Source organism: Phocoena sinus, chromosome 18 (assembly GCF_008692025.1).
Source record: "Phocoena sinus isolate mPhoSin1 chromosome 18, mPhoSin1.pri, whole genome shotgun sequence".
NCBI lineage: Eukaryota > Metazoa > Chordata > Mammalia > Artiodactyla > Phocoenidae > Phocoena > Phocoena sinus.
In genome coordinates this window covers 15,516,458-15,536,809 of record NC_045780.1, presented here as the reverse complement: position 1 = coordinate 15,536,809, position 20,352 = coordinate 15,516,458, and the positions used below count along the sequence as shown (strand labels likewise).

The following is a 20,352-nucleotide window of genomic DNA, read 5'->3' as shown; positions in this document are numbered from 1 at the left end:
TTTCCAACCGCTTCTTCCGCTATGTGCATTCACACGCTCTAACGCGTTTGGATTGCTCGCCGTTTCCCAGCCTGTTTATACTTTACACCCATGTGCTCACGAGGGCCCCTTGTCCTGGAGTCCCTTTGCCCTCCCAGCCTGAAGTAGTCTCCTGCTTTTTCGGGAGTTCTTATTGCCCTTTGTGTTCCTTTTAGGGACTAAGTTGCTTTACATTATTTTCCAGCTATTCGAAGTCGTGTCTTCTCTACCCTTTTTGCACGCCCATGTCTTGCCCATCTTTCCACCCTGGCAGCCCAAAGTGCCTCATATAGTATCTCCTTTGTCTGTAGTGAGTGCTTACTAAATAGATGTTGGTTTTATTAACTTCTGCTACATGCGCCTGTTGTTCTGGACTTCAGCATTTTTTTTTTTTTTTTTTTTGCGGTATGCGGGCCTCTCACTGTTTTGGCCTCTCCCGTTGCGGAGCACAGGCTTCAGACGCACAGGCTCAGCAGCCATGCCTCACGGGCCCAGCTGCTCTGCGGCATGTGGGATCTTCCCGGACCGAGGCACGAACCTGTGTCCCCTGCATTGGCAGGCGGACTCACAACCACTGCGCCACCAGGGAAGCCCGCGCCTGTTGTTCTGGCTGTAGGGAAGAAGAGTGAGAGCAAACGCAGCTACAGGGCCATGGTAGGTTACAAGCCTTTAGTGGAAGGTCAAGAATCTGGTGGCAGGAGCCAATGGGACGTTAGATGTAGCTCCTTCAGGCACATCTTCCCTTCCCCATTTCTCTGCAGTCACGTGCAGTGTCTCTAACTTACTCCAGGACTGGCATACCCTAGGCCGCAGCTGAGTCTCTTCTGATTCACTGGGCTAGCAGCGCAGGGGCCCGGCCTCAAGGGCTGTGTTGGCGAGGCCCCAGGACAGAGTTCCCTGTGTGTGCGGCAGTAATTCTCAGACACCACCCCCTCCTGATCCTGCAGTGTGGCCATTCAATGCACTACATACATTTCATCCACCCTGAGTTAAGAGCTTGACTGGTCCTTTCCAATGCAGAGGATGGTGGTTATTTTCTTAACACTTCCCAGTGGATGGGAAGACTCTATGAACTTTTCAGTCCGGTTGATTCTGTACCAGAACTCTTCTTAACTTCTAGAAGAAAGGAGAGCCCTTGTGAACGGCTTGCCACAGGAGATGGACTAGGCTAAGAGAATCCCCAGGCTTCCTTGCAAAAAGGGAATTGGGGAAACGGGAAGTGGAGAGATGCTCACTGGCTGGGACTGGAGAAGAATGTGAACGTACTGCTGGCCTATGGCGCTCTCCCGCTGAGCTTTTCCATCTTCCCTTCTCTCATGCCGAGAAGGCTACTGCTCCCCAAAGCACAAACCTTCCTTTAACTCAGCCACAACGAAGCTTCCATCCCAGGCCGACCTCTCCCGCGTTTGCAGCTAATGGCATCCTGCTGTCCTGTTGTCCTAGCTGTTTTGTTGGCTCTGGTCAGTTGCACTCAGTCCCAGCAGCCTCTAAGCAACACCTGGCTCCTTTCTTGTTCCTTGCCTTTTGCTCTTCATTCAGTATTTTTTTTCTAAGGTAGATATTTAGTCATGAGGCAACAAATGCCTAGTTCCATAATGGCACCCGATCAATGTTTCCTTCATCAATTATTTTCCTTAAAAAAATCAGGACTTTTTACCTCCACTTAAATCGAGACTTCTGTTGTTTTGCAGAACAGATTTGTTGGATATTTTGCAATGGTGAAAAATACCTACAATTTGACTCTTCCTCCAATGAAAAAACTCACGATGGAAAAAATCATTATTTATTCAATTCAAGGTAAGTGCTTTATGTATAATTGGAGAATTGGCAGGAGGGCCAATGTTCTTACTGTTCGGAAGGGTTTTCTCATGGTTATATACAGAGACAATCCCAACGCATAGCTGTCTTTTTGTGTAGCCTCACGTATAAACCCCTCCCCCTGGAATTGCCCATCAGCCCAGCGCTGCTGTGGCCACGTTACCACTGCTTAGGTGTCCTCTCCTTTCCTTTCCTATCACCAATTTGGGGGGCTCCATCCCCCCTTCCCTTTCTCCTGCTCTCATTGCTACTCTGGCCTCAGCCCAGGGTGTCCTTTTCAGAGTAGAGCCTCTGAGAGTAAAGGGAGGGAAGGTCCCATGAGACCTGGAGACCACTTCTTCCTCATGCCCATCTCTGGTTCAAGGTTGTCTTGGGAGATGCATCCCTGTATCATTTTCTTCCCTAATCCTCTCAGAAACCTTTTTTTTTATTCTTATCTCCTGATCTCTCCCTTTCCCCACCCTCTTCCCCCATAGCCCCCTCTCCCCCAGCAACTCCATCAGGATGTCTTAAATACCCGAACAGCAAATGAATTTTGTTGCCACAAATTCTTTTTGCAAATAACTACTGAGAACTGCTTTGGGCCAGGCCCCCTGCTCGTGTTTCTTTGCCCTTCAGGAGCCCCTGAGTGTAAGCAGAGGAGAGGAAGGTACACGGATGAAGAGCTGACCACAGTGTTGGACAGCTTCCTAGAAGAACAGCACTTAGGTCTTCCGAACCTACAGGAACACGAAAAAAGGGTTGGGAGAAACCTGGCCTCTGGGTGGGGTGGGGTGGGGGGTCTCTCAGCCCCCTAGCTGTTACCAGTTCTTACCAAGAGTAAAAATCCTTATAAACTTGAAAAGAGCTGACGATGCTTCAGGAGTTGTAAGCTGCTTCAGGAGTTGTAAGCTGCTTCAGGAGTGTAAGGAGAAAGTGTAAGGAGAAAGAGGGGACCTGCCGTTGCCCCGAGAGGCAGAGATATTGGTCAGATCGTCCACCTCTGGGACTTGAAAGACAAGGAAGGGGAGGGGAGAGGAATGGGCCTCAAGGCCATGTCTCTATTTCTCTGTCACCCGCCTAGCTTCCCTGTACAGCTCACCCTCGGGGAGGTGGAAACAGGGACCCCTCAGTGTGGAGGCGCAGCAGGAGGTGATGCTTCTGATTCCCTAAAGCAACAGCAGCTTGTGGAGCGCGAGGCGCGGTGCTGAGTGCCGGGCCTCTCCTGGGCCCGGCTGCAGGGCGAGGGCGCTGGTGTCCACCCAGACAGCCTATTGCCTTTAGCCCTCTGAGGAGTCACACAAAATAAGATCTAGATGTGTATTTTTTTAACGCTTCGTCCAATTATTCAGAAATAAGAGAACCCTTTAGAATATGTGTAAAAACTGCATAGTCAAAAAAAAATTACGTTAGTTAAAATATAAAATGCTTTTTTCAAATTATTTACGTATTTCTCCCCTCTCCACACGCCCGCATCGCCGCCACTGCTTGGCAGGGCTGAGGAATTGTGAGAGTTACCAAGAGCAGATTGCATGGGTTTCTGGCTTCTGGAAACAAACTTCGGCCCAGCAGCATGGTTTCTGTGGGAAATTTTGGTCTAGATTTCCAAACAAGCGTTGTGCGGGCAGACCCTGGAAACACAGCCTGTTCCAGCAGGGGGCTGCCTGTGTGTATAAAGGAGCAACTGCGAAGCCTTCGTGGGCTGCAGAGTGCTCTACGAGGTGCATTCTGACTGTGATGTGTGTGTGTCATGTACGAGGGACAGGGCTGGAGTGGAGCCTCGCTCAGCACACCATCTGCCTTCAGACGTCCCCAGGGTAGAGCCAGGCTTGTCCGGCAGCTGGTGGGTGGGAGGGGACAGCAATGTCTTGTTCCCCATTGTTTCCTGCAGAAAGTGCAGTGTGAGAGGCAACCCAGGTGGCTGTTGGAGCAGTGTCTTCCTCTAGGAAATTGAAACTCAGCTCTAAAGCCAAGTTGGTGGCGTGAGAGCCTGTTTTGTACCTGAGTGTATCTTCTCCCTCAGGGTCCTCTTGGTTAACAGTGGGAATCCAGGCATCCCTCGTTTTATTGCTCTTTGCTTTATTGTGCTTCAGAGACATTGCACTTGTTCAAAAAATGAAAGGTTTGTGACATTTCTGAGTTGTCAGATGATGGTGAGCAGTTTTTTTTTTAGCAATGTGGCAATCAAGTTTTTTTATTTAATGGTTTGTGTTAGAATTTTATGTATTTATTTATTGGCTGCATTGGGTCTTTGTTGCTGCTCGTCGTATTTCTCTAGTTGTTGCTCTTCATTGTGGTGCACGGGCTACTCATTGCGGTGGCTTCTCTTGTTGCGGAGCACGGGCTCTAGGTGCGCGGGCTCAGTAGTTGTGGCTCGTGGGCTTAGTTGCTCTGCGGCATGTGGGATCTTCCTGGGCCAGGGTCAAACCCGTGTCCCCTGCATTGGCAGGCGGATTCTTAACCGCTGTGCCACCAGGGAAGTCGCGATCAAGTATTTTTTAATGAAGGTATGTACATAGTTTTCTTAGACATAATGCTATGGCACACTAAACAGACCAGTATAGTGTAAACATAACTTTGTGTGTGCACTGGGAAAGCAAAACGTTCGTGTGACTCGCTTTGTTGCGATATTCGCTGTATTGCAGTGGTCTGGAACCGAACCCACAGTATCTCCGAGGTAACCCTAAAACAGTATCTATACAAACCTCTGTGAGTATTATACTATTCCAAACAGGCAAAAAGGCATTTAGTCTGATGGAGTTTTGATGCATTTTCTCTAACGTGAACAATGAGAATAGGAATAGTTTCTCAAACTTCTAAGCTTAAAAATGGTTTTAATAAGTTCTAGCATTTCATATATTGTCCCAGTCTGATATCATATCCTAAGACTGTGACTTCTCTCTTCATAGTTTGAATTTTACTTAACCTCTGTGGAGATATTGTTTAGTTAAAACTGTAAAGTGATCTAGAGAACAGAGGAACTAACACAAATTTATAAGTACTGCAGGTGAAAACTGGTGGAGATTTTATGGGTTTGGTTTCCTCATCTCAGGCTAACATAAAATAGGGGATTTTAAAAGTCTAATTTGAGATCCCTCATAAAGGCTTCCAGACAGAAAGTTGTGCCCTTTGCAGCTGTTCTTACGGTGTGGGCCTCGGCTGGCAGACCCAACTTAAGGCCTGCCCGGTCCGCCAAAATTCTTGCTGTACCCACGTAAATAAGCAGGCCAAACCCAATGAGAGCAGCCTTCTTTTGGAATAAGAATTATCCCCTTTGAGGGAGATCAAGGTGGTGAAGTAAGAGGATGCTGAGCTTACCTCCCCCCATGAACACATGGAAAATACAACTACCTGTGGAGCTACCTGGAGGCTGGCAGAAAGGCCCTTCTGCGGCCAAGGCTGTAAAGAAAAATCCACACGGAGTCTGGTAGGAAGGGAGGAGAAGTGATCTGGTCGAGACCTACACCCTTGGTGGGGGACCCAGATGTGGAGGGGGGTGTCATGGGCTTGGGGAGCCTCCCTGGGGAGCAAGGGGTTTGAGCCACACATCTGGCACTCCAGCCCTGGGGTCTGACACCAGGAGGATGAGTGCCCTTAGCTGCTTCGAAAGCCAGTGGGGCTCATGGGAGGCTGTAAAACACTGAGACCTCACTCAGAGAGTGAGTGCTTGTTTATCCCCCCATCCTGGCAGACGCAGCAGCCTGAAAACTCTGACCAGGGAGAAAGCAGCCTTGGCCAGTGCTCGGTCACTGCCCACATTTAGGAGGAGTGAAACTACTCCAGGGCAGGGACTGACATTGCCAGCAGGAAAGAAACCAACTCAGCAGTGAGGCACCAACCCCTCCGGCCCCGACCCAGCCTCTAACCAAGGGTGCACAGTGGGGAAAATGTAAAACCAGCACAGAAGTGCAGCCCCAAACCCTTGAGCCCCTGCTGCATCCCAAACCAAGGTGGAGACTGCCATCTCTCTCACACACAGGGTCGCACCTGGCTCCGGCTCCAGGCCCTCCATCTCCAGCCCCGCTTCCCACCAAGGTGGTGGCTGCCACCGCACCCCAGGGACCCATGGGACCTGTGCTCGCTTCTCCCACCAAAGCCACTGAGCATACGCAGGCTGCACAGTCCTGCACAAGGGCACACCTTCAAGACTGGGATAGGTAACTGATTCACTTAATTTCATAGAGACAGAGACAGGTAAACAAAATGAGAAGACAAAGGAGTATGTTTCAAATGAAGGAACAGCAACAAAAAAACCCTAAAGAATCATCTTCCTTTGAGATTATGATCACAACAGACTGTCAGGAAAAAATGTGATAGATTCTGAAATGGGCAGTGTCTTCTCTAGGCCCACCTCCAGGGTTACCTTCACCTCTCATGGTCTTTAAGCTATTTTACAACTCTAAGTTGTAGAAAACTGACAATAATGCAAATAATTTTTGTACATAAAAAATGCAAATTAGTTGTGTCTAGCAGAATGCACTGATTATGACCTGTTTTGTATTTATTTGTAAATTCATTTCATCATTCCTTATCTGTCCATAAATGTGCAGTACTTTGAAACAGCTGTAGCATTTTACTGGTTTCCTTAGTAGTAAGTTAAAATTTTTGACGTGTTAAGAAATGCATGTACAGGACAGTGCTATGGCATGCAACAATTTCTGTAAAACAAAAGGAGAATATATTTGTTCGTGTGTATATACACATATAAAACCTCTGGGAGAATATATATTCATATTTGATTATACATGCATAAAAAACTAGAAACTAGTAATAGGGGTTAGCTGTTTGGGGCTGGAGAACTGAACAGGTGGGAGATAGGGAAAATGGAGACTTTTCACTTCATGCCTTTTATACCTTTTATTTTTAAATCATGCAAATATACTTAAATTATTTTTAAAAATTTTTAATTGTGTGGGAATTAATTTAAGCTCATAAAGCAATGCCCTTTTCCTGTCATGTGATAAGTGTTCGACTTGGTTTAGCTCTACATTTCACTGACTTCTGTTGACATCCGTAGAGAGAAGTTCTGCAGGTGGATGGGACAGAGGGAACTGAGGCAAAGAAACCATGATTCCTCAAGACAAATTAATTGTGTTAGTGAGAACAAAATTAAATGAACACAAAACAAACTTAATATAACAATTAAGAATGATGGATATATGACTTTATTAGAGTATTTGTTTTAGTTCTGTACCTTTAGTTCTGTGCATATTTAAGTGAAATATGCAGGGTGGAAAGGAAAGCCGGAAAAATTAATTGGAGGCTTGAGAAACCAGCCCTTTCATGAAATGCTGAAGTAAGTGGGTCAATTAAATTGAAAAAAAAAAAAGGGAGAAGAAACCATTTGTCTGTGAATATATGCTGAACATAGCAGGAACGTTTGGATACAGCTCTCCTATATTTTCCATAAACTGGATTTAAACTAGGGCAAGAGGAATCTAGACTATTTATTATTAAGAAACATCACAATTAGAAGTCTGAAGAAAGCAACACATCAACAAGAAAGGTTGCACGTCCCCTTCCCTAATTTTTTTTTTTCTATGAAGGTGAAGCGATGGGATTCTAAATCTTAGAAGCTGAACAATGTCCTTTTTTTTTTTTTTTCTCCAGCCTTATAAATTCTGCTTTAGGGGACAGAACTGAACTTTTGAAGCCTTGTCTTTCAAAGACAAAATCCATACAAGAGCCAGATGATTCAATCTTGACACATTGTTAGCTGGGATAATTTTTTCTCTTTTTAATCTGTATTGTTAATTGGTGAGACATTTTGATCTTTGCTCTAACCAGCCTAACTTTTTAACTTCATTCAGGTGTTGGAAAAGGCAATGGAAATGATCTAAAAGTACAAATAATAATGCAACGAAAGCCTGTCTTTTTCTGTTCTGCTTCCAAAAACTCTAGGGTAAGAGACAGCATGGAAACTGAAAATTCTAGTGTTTGTTTTAAATCTCAATGTCAAATCAGCATGTTGCCCTCCCCAAACCATCACTCACCACAGGGAGGGGCCGTGTTGCTTTCTGGTTACCATCCAACTTGGTGTCCCTGGGTTTGGATTTGAGTCAAGAGTTAAATTTATTGTTCAAAATAGTTTTCAGGGGAAATAGTTTTCCAGAATATATTTTCAGTTCAGAGTGGTGCTTTGCCTTTCCCTTTTCCACAAATGCCAAGCATGTTCCCAGGAATCTGTCAGAGTTTTAAATTCATGTATCTGGTCACTTTTAGCCATATTCTCTTCTTCTTGGTCATTTTTATTATATGGCACTGATTCTGAAATTTTAATGTGCATGAAAATCACCTAGAGACTGGTAAAAATGCAGATTCCTAAGTTATACCCCCAAAGTGTGATTCAGGAAATCTGGAAAGGGGCCCAGGAATCTCTAGACTTAGCAATGTCTCAAGTGATTGGAACTCAGATATCCTGTGGGACTGCACTGTGAGAAACAATGCAGGCGTGGGGAGGAATCTCTTTGGGACCAAATAGTCAGTTTTCTTAAAGGCTGAAGAAATGGTTAAGACTACAGACCTTTTCTGGAGCAACAGGAAAGTTTCCTTCATGGGTGTAAGAAATATAAACTTTTAAGATTCTTTCTCAGGCCTTGGTCTCTAGTTCTCCTATTACCTCTCCTCTTCCTTCTTTTTACTCCCCTGACCCCCGGGAGGGGGCACTCCCCCCAAGCCTCATCCCTGGCTTTCTGTTCTTATCTCCACACATACTCTATTCTTGGTTCTACACATCCGTTCCCCTACTTTAAATTATAATATCTTCTTTCATTCACTTGACACATATTTATGAGCCCCGTACACGGGGTAGACGCAGGAGCTGCAACGTGGGCATTCTCTACCCCAGCAATTCAAACACAGTTGTCAATCCAAATTTATCCAATGAACTTTTCATCTGCTTCTGCAAACGACACCAGCATTCTCTTACTCAGACTTTCAAATCTGGTATCATCTTTGATTCTCTCTTTGCCCGCGGCCCCTAAATCCAGTTAGTCACCAATTCCTGCTAATGAGACCACTGGAATCTCTCTTCACTCGCTCCCTTCCTGTCTGTTCCCATTGCCACTACCCGGTCCAGGACCTCATTTGCTCATGCCTAGACTTCTACAACGGTCTCCTTACCTCTGCTTTCTCCTTATACAGGGCAGTATATAGGGTCCTGCAATACACATCCTGAAATACTGCTCTCATTGTAAAAAGCTGTAGCTAGAGCAGAAGACACACTGTGTACCCACGGTCAAAGCTAGTTAATATCTTTGGCGCAATATTCTTTTTTTTTTTTTTTTTTTCTGGCTGTGAGGCATGCAGGATCTTATTTTCCCAACCAGGGATTGAACCCATGCCCCCTGCAGTGGAAGCGTGGAGTCTTAACCGCTGGACCACCAGGGAAGTCCTTCTGGCTCAGTATTCTTATCTGTAAAATAAAGGTTACATCTCAAGTGTTGTGAGGATTGAATTAGATAATATATGTGAAGTTGCTCTGTGAGTCATACGTCACTAAATAAATGTTAGATGTGATAATTACCAGGCCAGCTTCATCACCTAGGAAATGCTCCACTATAACCTTCAACAACTTCATTCTTATTTTCCTGGGTCTTGAATTCTCAAGATACAGCCCTATCATACCTGAGCTTATTCGCATTTGTAACATGGCCTGCTGTCTCCATGCCAGGTAGACTGGGTCCCCTCTGGCCCTTGGAACACAACACTCTAATTTCTGCTTCCTGTTTTTGCTGGTCTTTTTCCCCTCCTCCAGCCCTGCCCTCCCAGTCCCCTGTCTGAACTGGATTCTCTTTACAGAGCTCCTCTTTTTTAAAAATTGAAGTATAATTGACATACAATATTGTATTAGTTTCAGGTGTACAACATAGTGATTTGACATTTTATATACATTATGAGATGATCACCGTAAGTTTAGTTACCATCTGTCACCATTTAAAGTTATTACAACATTATTGACTATATTCCCTATTCTGTGTATTACATCCCCATGACTTATTTATTGTATAACTGGAAGTTTATGCCTCTTAATCCCCTTCACCTATTTCACCCATCCTCCTATCCCCTGCCAACCACCAGTTTGTTCTCTGTATGAGTCTGCTTCTGTTTTGTTATGTTCATTTGTTTTTTAGATTCTACGTGTAAGTGAAATCATGCAGTATTTTTCTTTGACTTAATTCACTTAGCATAATACCTTCTAAGTCCATCCATGTTGTCACAAATGAAAGATTTCATTCTTGTTATGGATAATACTCATATACATACATGTGCGTATATATATACACACATACACACATATATATACCTCACATTTTCTTTATTGATGGACTTAGGTTGCTTCCGTATCTTGGCTATTGTAAATAATGCTACAGTGAACATAGGGGTGCATATATCTTTTCAAATTAGTGTTGTCAATTTTTTTTTTTTTTTTTGGATAAATACCCAGAAGTGCAATTGTCCAATCATGTGGTAGTTCTATTTTTAAGTTTTTGAGGAACCTCCATACTGCTTTCCATAGTGGCTGCACCAATTTACATTCCCACCAAGAGTGAAAGAGGGTTTCTTTTTTTTTTTTTTTTTTTTTTTTTTTTTTTTTGAGGGTTTCTTTTTTTCCACACCTTCACCAACATTATTTTTTGTCCTTTTGCTAATAGTCATTCTGACAGGTATGAGGTGATGTTCTGAATTGCATTTCCCTGATGACTAGTAATGATCATTTTTTCATGTGCCCGTTGGCTGTCTGTATGTCTCCTTTAGAAAAATGTCTTTTCTAGGTCCTCTGCCCATTTTTCAATTGGATTGTTTCTTTTTTTGATGTTTCCTTTTCAAGTTGTATGAGTTATTTTTATATTCTGGATATTAACCTCTATTGGATACATAATTTACACGTATCTTCTCCCATTCAACAGATTAGCTTTCCATTTTATTGCAGGATTCCTTCACTGTGCAGAAGCATTTTAGTTTGATGTAGTCCCACTTGTTCATTTTTGCTTTTGCTGTCCTTGCCTGAGGAGACGGATCCATAAAGGTATCGCTAAGATCAAAGTCAAAGAGCTGACTGCCTGTGCTTTCTTCTAGAAGTTTTATGGTTTCAGGTCTTACATTCAAATTTTTAATCCATTTTAACTTTATTGTCATATGTGGTGTAAGGTAGTGGTCCAGATTCATTCTTTTGCATGTAACTGTCCAGTTTTTCCAACACTGCTTATTGAAGAGATTCTTTTCCACTTTGTATATTCTTGTCTTCTCTGTTGTAGATTAATTGACCATAAGTGTGGATTTTTTTCTGGCCTCTCTATCCTGTTCCATTGATCTATGTATTTGTTTTTGTTCCAGTAACAACTGTTTTGAATACTATAACTCTGTGATATATTTTGAAGTCAGAAAAACTGATACCTCCAGTTTTGTTCTTTTAAAGATTACTTTGCCTATTTGGGGTCTTTTGTGGTTCCACACAAATTTTAGGATTCTAGTTCTGTGAAAAATGCTATTGGTATTTTAATAGGGATTACATTGAATTTGTATATTGCTTTGGGTAGTAGCATAGACATTTTAACAATATGAATTCTTCCAATCCATAAGCACAGTATACCTTTCCATTTAATTGTGTCACATTTACGTCTTTTATCGATGTCTTATAGTTTTCAGAGTTCAGGTCTTTCACTTCCTTGGTTAAACGTATTCCTAATTATTTTATTCTTTTAGATGCAATTTTAAATGGAAGTTTCTTAATTTGTATTTCTGATAGTTCATTATTAGTGTATTGAAATGCAACAGATTTCTATACATTACTTTTGTATCCTGCAACTTCACTGAATTCATTTATCTGAATAGTTTTTTGGTGGAGTCTTTAGCATTTCCTATATATAGTACCATGCCATCAGCAAATAGTGAGTTTTACTTCTTCCTTTCCAATTTAGATTTGTGTTATTTCTTTTTACTGTCTAATTGCTGGGGCTAGGACTTCTAATACTTGGTTCAATAAAAGCAAGAGTGGGCATCCTTGTCTTGTTCCTTATCTTAAGGAAAAGCTTTCAACTTTTCAACACTGAGTATGATATTAGCTGTGGATTTATTACATATGGTCTTTTTTTTTTTTTTTTTTGCGGTATGCGGGCCTCTCACTGCTGTGGCCTCTCCTGTTGCGGAGCACAGGCTCCGGACGCGCAGGCTCAGCGGCCATGGCTCATGGGCCTAACCGCTCCGTGCTATGTGGGATCTTCCCGGACTGGGGCACGAACCCATGTCCCCTGCATTGGCAGGCGGACTCTCAACCACTGCGCCACCAGGGAAGCCCTACATATGGTCTTTTTATCTTATTGAGGTACGTTCCCTCTATACCCACTTTGCTGGGAGTTTTTTGTTTTTTTTTTTTTTTATAAATGGGTGTTAAACTTTGTCAGATGCTTTTTCTGCATCTATGGAGATGATCATGATTTTTATCCTTTGTTAACATGGTGTATCATATTAATTTCATTTGCAGATGTTGAACCATCTTTGCATCCCCAAAATAAATCCCACTTGGTCTGGTGTATGATTCTTTTAATGAGTTGTTGAATTTGGTTTGTTAATGTTTCACTGAAGATTTTTGCATCTATGTTCATCCAGGATATTGGCCTGTAATTTTCTTTTTTTTGCAGTGTCTTTGTCTGGTTTTGGTATCAGGGTAATGCTGGCCTCATGGAATGAGTCTGGAATTTTTTTTTTTTTTTTTTTTTTTTTTTTTGCAGTACGCGGGCCTCTCACTGCTGCAGCCTCTCCCGCTGCTCCGGATGTGCAGGCTCAGCGGCCATGGCTCACGGGCCCAGCCGCTCCGCGGCCTGTGGGATCTTCCTGGACCGGGGCACGAACCCGTGTCCCCTGCATTGGCAGGCAGACTCTCAACCACTGCACCACCAGGGAAGCCCCAAGTCTGGAATATTTTGATGAAGGATAGATATTTACTCTCCTTTAAGTGTTTGGTAGAATTCACCTGTGAACCTGTCTGGTCCTGGACTTTATTGGGAGTTTTTTGATTACTGATTCAATATCATTATTAGAAATCTACCTATTGGATTTTCTATTTCTTCTTGATTGTTTTGGAAGATTGTGTGTTTCTAGGAGTTTATCTGTTTCTCCTAGGTTTTCTAATTTGTTGCTGTAGTTTCATATGATCCTTTGTATTTCTATGGTATCAGTTGTAACTTCTCTTTCATTTCTGATTTTATTTGGGCCCTCTCCCTTTTTTTTCTTGATGAGTCTGGATAAAGGTTTGTCAGTTTTGTTTATCTTTTCAAAGAACCAGTTTAGTTTAATTATCTTTTCTATTTTTAAAAAATCTCTGTTTCTGTTCTGATCTTCATGATTTTTTCCATTCTACTAACTTTGGACTTTGTTCTTTTTCTACTTCCTTTAGGGCTAAGGTTAGATTGAGATTTTACTTGTTTCTTGAGTTTTGTCTGTATTGCTATGAACTTGCTTTTTAGAACTCCTTTTGCTGTGTCCCAGAGATTTTGGAATGTTGTGTTTCCATTTTCATTTGTCTTAAGGTGTTTTTAAAATTTTCTCTGATTTCTTCAGTGACCCATTGGATTGTTTAGTAGCATGTTGTTTAGTCTCCACGTGTTTGTGTGTGTGTTTTTTTTCTAGTTTTCTTCTTAGAGTCAATTTCAAGTTTGGTACTGTTGTGGTCAGAAAAGATGCTTGGTATGGTTTTAATCTTTATTTAGACTTGTTTTGTGGCCTAACATGTGATCTATCCTGAAGAGTGTTCCATGTACACTTAAAAAGAATATATATTCTGCTGTTCGGTGTAGAATGTTTTTTATAATCTATTAAGTTCATTTGGTCTAACGTGTCATTTTTGACTTTCTGCCTGGATGATCTTTTCATTGCTGTAAGTGGGATATTAAAGTCCATACTATTATTGTATTACTGTCAATTTCTCTTTTATGTCTGTTAATATTAGCTTTACCTATTTAGGTATGTCTATGTTGAGTGCATAAATATCTACAAGTGTTATATACTCTTGTTGGATTGAACCCTTTATCATTATGTAATGCTTTTTTTCCCTTGGTCTATTGTTAGAGCCTTTTTTTGTTTTGTATACATTTATTTTATTTATTTATTTTTGGCTGCATTGGGTCTTCATTGCTGTGCATGGCTTTTCTCTAGTTGCAGCAAGTGGGGGCTACTCTTTGTTGCCGTGCACGGGCTTCTCATTGTGGTGGCTTCTCTTGTTGCAGAACACAGGCTCTAGGCACGTGGGCTTCAGTAGTTGTGGCACGTGGGATCAGTAGTTGTGGCTTGCGGGCTCAGTAGTTGTGGCTTGTGGGCTCTAGAGCACAGGCTCAGTAGTTGTGGCACATGGGCTTAGCTGCTCCACGGCATGTGGGATCTTCCCAGACCAGGGCTCGAACCTGTGTCCTCTGCACTGGGAGGCAGATTCTTAACCACTGTGCCACCAGGGAACTCCCACAGCCTTTGTTTTTAAAAATTGGTTTTATTTTTGGGGATTTTTTAAATTGAATTATAGTCGATGGACAATATTATATAAGTTACAGATGTATAAACACAGTGATTCACAATTTTTAAAGGTTATACTTCATTCACAGTTATTATAAAATATTGGCTATATTCCCTGTGTTATACAATATATCCTTGTAGCTTATTTATTTTATACATAATTTGTACCTCTTAGTCCCCTACCCCTATCTTGCCCCTCCCCCTTCCATCTTCCCACTGGGAACCACTAGTTTGTTTTATATCTGTGAGTCTGTTTCTTTTGTTATATTCCCTAGTTTGTTTTATTTTTTATATTCCACATATAAAGGATATCATACAGTATTTGTCTGACTTATTTCACTTAGCATAATACCCTCAAAGTCCATCCATGTTGTTGCACGTAGCAAACTGTTCTTTTTTATGGCTAAGTAGTATTCCACTGTGTGGTGTATATGTGTGTGTATATATATATATATCTTTATCCATTCATCTGTTGATGGACATTTAGGTTGCTTCCATATCTTGGCAATTGTAAATAACGCTGCTGTAAACACTGGAGTGCATATATCTTTCTGAATTAGTGGGTTTTTTTTCTGTATACAATTGTAAATAATGCTGCTGTAAACATTGGAGTGCATGTATCTTTCTGAATTAGTGGGGTTTCTTTCTGTATACAATTGTAAATAACGCTGCTGTAAACACTGGAGTGCATATATCTTTCTGAATTAGTGGGTTTTTCCTGTATACAATTGTAAATAACGCTGCTATAAACACTGGAGTGCATATATCTTTCTGAATTAGTGGGTTTTTTTCTGTATACAATTGTAAATAACGCTGCTGTAAACACTGGAGTGCATATATCTTTTTGAATTAGTGGGTTTCTTTCTGTATACAATTGTAAATAACGCTGCTGTAAACACTGGAGTGCATATATCTTTCTGAATTAGTGGGTTTTTTCCTGTATACATACCAAGGAGTGGACTGCTTGGTCACATGATAGTTCTATTTTTTGGTTTTTTGAGAAGCCTCCATACTATTTGCCACAGTCACTGCACCAATTTACTTTCCCACCAACAGTGTATGAAGGGTCCCTTTTCTCCACATCCTTGCCAACGTTGGTTGTCTTTTTTTTTTAAATCTTTATTGGAGTATAACTGCTTCACAATACTGTGTTAGTTTCTGTTGCATAACAAAGTGAATCAGCCATATGCATACACATGTCTCCATATCCCCTCCCTCTTTAGCCTCCCTCCCACCCTCCCTATCCCACCCCTCTAGGTCATCGCAAAGTACTGAGCAGATCTCCCTGTGCTATGCTGCTGCTTCCCCACCCGCCAACTATTTTTACATTCAGTAGTGTATGTACGTCGATGCTACTGTCACTTCGCCCCAGCTTTGCCCTCCCCCCGCCACATTCTCAAGTCCATTTTCTATGTCTACCTCTTTATTCCTGCCCTGCAACTAGGTTCATCAGTACCATATATATATATATATTTTTAGATTCCATATATATGTGTTAGCATACAGTATTTGTTTTTCTCTTTCTGACTTACTTTGCTCTGTACGACAGACTCTAGGTCCATCCACCTCAGTACAAATAACTCAATTTTTTTTCTGTTTATGACTAACATTCCATTGTATATATGTGCCACATCTTCTTTATCCATTCATCTGTCAATGGACATTTAGGTTGGTTCCATGTCCTGGCTATTGTAAATAGTGCTGCAATGAACATTGTGGTACGTGTCTTTTTTTTTTTTTTTTTTTTTTTTTTTTTTTTTGGCTGTGTTGGGTCTTTGTTGCTGTGCATGGGTTTTCTCTAGTTGCAGTGAGCAGGGGCTACTCTTCATTGTGGTGCATGGGCTCTCTTTGCAGTGGCTTCTCTTGTTGCAGAGCACGGGCTCTAGGCGCCTGGGCTTCAGGAGTTGTGGCTCGTGGGCTCTGGAGCGCAGGCTCAGTAGTTGTGGCACACGAACTTAGTTGCTCCACGGCATGTGGGATCTTCCTGGACCAGGGCTCGAACCCATGTCCCCTGCATTGGCAAGCAGATTCTTAACCACTGCACCACCAGGGAAGCCCCATGTCTCTTTTTGAATTATGGTTTTCTCAGGGTATATGCCCAGTAGTGGGATTGCTGGGTCATATGGTAGTTCTATTTTTAGTTTTTAGTTTAGTTTTTTAAGGAACCTCCATACTGTTCTCCATAGTGGTTGTATCAATTTACATTCCCACCAACAGCGCATGAGGGTTCCTTTTTCACCACACCCTTTCCAGCATTTACTGTTTCTAGATTTTTTGATAATGGCCATTCTGACTGGCATGAGGTGACCTCACTGTAGTTCTGATTTGCATCTCTCTAATGATTAGTGATGTTGAGCATCTTTTCATGTGCCTTTTGGCCATCTGTATGCCTTTCTTGTGAAATGTCTATTTAGGTCTTCTGCCCATTTTTTAACTGGATTTTTTTTTGATATTGAACTCCTTGAGCTGTTTGTATATTCTGGAGATTAATGCTTTGTCCATTGTTTCATTTGCAAATATTTTCTCCCATTCTGAGGGTTGTCTTTTCATCTTGTTTATGGTTTCCTTTGCTGTGCAAAAGCTTTTAAGTTTAATTAAGTCCCATTTGTTTATTTTTGTTTTTATTTCTGTTACTCTAAGAGGTGGGTCAAAAAAGATCTTGCTGTGGTTTATGTCAAAGAGTGTTTTCCTATGTTTTCCTCTAAGAGTTTATAGTGTCTGGTCTTACATTTAAGTCTTTAATCCATTTGGAGTTTATTTTTGTGTATGGTGTTAGGTAGTGTTCTAATTTCATTCTTTTATATGTAGCTGTCCAGTTTTCCCAGCACCACTTATTGAAGAGGCTTATCTTCTTTTTGATGATAGCCATTCTGACAGGTTTGAGGTGATATCTCATTGTGGTTTTAATTTGCATTTATCTGATGATTAACAATGTTGAGCATCTTTTCATGTGCCTGTTGGCCATCTGCACGTCCTCTCTGGAAAAATCTCTATTCAGGTCTTCTGCCCATTTAATTGCCTTTTTTTTTTTTTTTTTTACTGTTGAGTTGTAGGAGCTGCTTATATATTTTGGATATTAACCCCTTATCAGTCATATCATTTACAGATATTTTCCCCCATTCAGTAGGTTGTATCTTCATTTTGTCATTGGTTTCCATTGCTATGCAAAAGCTTATATGCTTAATTAGGCCCCATTTATTTATTTTTGCTTTTGTTTCCTTTGATTTAGGAGACAGATCCAAAGAATTATTGCTATAATTTACATCAAAGAGTGTTCTGCCTATGTTTTCCTCTAGGAGTTTTATAGTATCCAGTCTTACATTTAGGTCTTTAATCCATTTTGAGTTTTTGTACATGGTGTTAGAGAATGTTCTTTTACATGTAGCTGTCCTACAGCCTTTGTTTTTAAAGTCTATTTTGTATAAGTATTGGTACCCCAAATTTTTGCTTCTATTTGCATGGAATATATTTTCGTATCCCTTCACTTTCAGTCTGTGTGTGTCTTTAGATCAGAAGTGAATCTCTTGTCGGCAGCATATAGATGGGTCTTGTTTTTTTTTTTTTTAATCCATCAGTCACCCTATGTCTTTTGACTGAAGAATTTACATTTAAAGTGATTATTGATAGGTTGTACTACATACCATTTTGTTAATTATTTTCTGGTTGTTTTTACAGTTCTTCTATGTTCCTTCTTCTCTTGCTCTCTTCCTTTGGAATTTGATGACTTTCTTTAGCATTATGTTTGAATTCCTTTTTCTAATTTTTCTCAATATTAGGGTTTTGGTTTGTGGTTAATTTGAGGTTCGTGTATAGCAGCCTATGTGTATAGCAGTCTATTTTAAGTTGATTACTTAAGTTCAAATCGTTCTAAAAACACTACATTTTTACTACCCCCACTCCATGTTTTATGTTTTTGATACATTTTACATCTTTTGATTTTGTATACCTGCTAATTATTGTAGTTATAGTTGATTTTACAACTTTTGTCTTTAAACCTTATAACCTTTGTAAGTGATTGATCCACTGCCTTTACTATACGCTTGCTTTTACCAGGGAGATTTTTCCTTTTACATGTTTTCTGATTTCTAGTAATGGCCTTTTCTTTTTTTCTTAAAGAAGTCCTTTTAACATTTCTTGTACGACTGGTTCAGTGGTGAACTCCTGAAGATTCTGCTTGTCAGGGAAACTTTATTGCTCCTTCAATTCTGAACAATAACCCTGCCAGATAGAGTATTCTTGGTTATAAGTTTTTCCCTGTCAGTACTTTGAATATATTGTGCTACTCGCTTATGGCCTGTTTCTGCTGAAAAATCAGCTGATAGTCTTATAGGGGTTCCCTTGTACATAACTAGTTGTTTTTCCATTCTTTTGCACCTAATATGCTCTTGATTCCATCTACTGTATTGTTCCTTTCAGTTATTGTATTCTTCAGCTCTGGTTGGTTCTTTTTTGTATCTCTTTGTTGAAGTTCTCACTGTGTTCATTCTTCTTCCAAGTTTGGTGAGTATCTATCTTTATGGGTATTACTTTGAACACTTTATCAGGTTGATTACTTATGTCCATTTCGTTGGTTCTTATCCTGAAGTTTTGTCTTGTTCTTTCATTTGGAGCATATTCCTGTCTCCTCATTTGTTTCTGTGTATTAGGTAGATGAGCTACATATACTGGTTTTATAGAAGTGGCCTTATGTAGGAGGTTTCCTGTGGGGCCCAGAAGAGTAATCCCTGCTAGTCACCAGAGCCAGGGATGTTTTCTATGTGGGCTGCGTGTGCCCCTCCTGTTGTACGGTGCCACAGATGCTGCAGTCACACTAGTGGAAGGGGCTGGCCCCCAAGCCAGCTGCCTGTGTGGCCTGGCCACAGCTGTCGTGCATTCACTGGTGGGCAAGGCTGGCCCCAGTGTGGCTGGCTGTGGGGCCCAACCACAACAGTTGCAGGTACAGTTGTGAGTGGGGCTGGCCCCCAGGGTGGGAGCTTCTTTGGGCTCCCACCCTGGGAGGAGGGGGACTATAACCAGCCAAGGACTCCCACTGGATATGGCAGGAGGGGTGGCAGCTGGGAGGAGCTGCTTTGGGCAGGGCAGGTCTGCAGGGGAATGCTGGGGTTGGGGTGAGTGGTGTTAGCAAGGTAGATGGCAACTGTTTTGAAATGGCGCCTGCCAGTGCTGGGCCAGCCTAGGTAGAAGGAGAATTGTTTAAATGATGCCCGCCAGCACTTTGCTCCCCAGAGGCACACCCTAAAGTTAATGAATGTACTTCGCATATGGCCTGGGCACTTTGCAAAGTACTGCCTCTGTCCTGGGACTCAAAGTGAGTGAATTTGTGTGTGTGCCCTTTAAGAGCAGAGTCTTGGTTTCCTACAGCTCTCCTGGATACAAGCCCTGCTGGTGTTCAAAACCAGATGTTGTTATGGGGGCTCATCTTCTTGGTGCAGGTCCCTAGGGCTGAGGTGCCTGACGTGGGGCTCGAACCCCTCTCTCCTTAGGGAGAACCTCCATGTTTGTGAGGTTCCCTCCCGTTTGTGGGTAGCCATGTTGGGGGTATGGGTCCTGATGAGACCACATCTCTGCCCTCCTACCTGTCTCAATGTGTTTTTTTCTTTATATCCTTAGTTGTAGGAGAGCTGTTCTGCTGGTCTTCAGGTCATTCTGAGAGAGCTGTTGCACACGTAGTTATAGTTTTGGAGTGTCCGTGGGAGCATCTTCCTACTCCACCATCTTGATCCTGCCTCAGTGCTCCTCTTAATTTATACAAATCCTTCCATGTCCATCTCAGTTTCTACCTCCTCAGTGACACTTTCTCATTCTACACCTCCTGTTAGCCTCCCTGAAGCACACAACGGCACCCTTAGTCTTCATCATACAGCTTAACACGTAGTTCTGTGCTATTCTGCTATTGTTCCTGATGTGTTTTACTCCCTGAAGCATCAACGGAGTCTTCACTTGCTTTTGTATTTTTCACAGGGCCTAGCATAGACCTTTCTCACTGTGGGTGTCATTATCATACAAGGGTGTACCCGTAACAAATAATCAGTA

General features: G+C 41.8%; 1 protein-coding gene across 3 annotated transcripts in view; it reads left to right on the top strand.

Annotated features, from left to right (window-relative positions):
• LOC116742988 (phosphatidylinositol 3,4,5-trisphosphate 3-phosphatase TPTE2-like) overlaps nucleotides 1–20,352 on the top strand; it is a 50,767-nt gene that overhangs the window by 22,131 nt on the left and 8,284 nt on the right. For 2 of the 3 annotated variants that reach the window (XM_032610938.1, XM_032610937.1), the window contains 2 exons: nucleotides 1,710–1,815; nucleotides 7,638–7,717. In XM_032610938.1, coding sequence (XP_032466829.1) covers nucleotides 1,710–1,815; nucleotides 7,638–7,717 — 186 coding nt within the window. Of the gene's footprint in view, nucleotides 1–1,709; nucleotides 1,816–7,625; nucleotides 7,718–20,352 lie in introns of all 3 variants that reach the window. The other variant, XM_032610936.1, reaches the window with a different exon arrangement.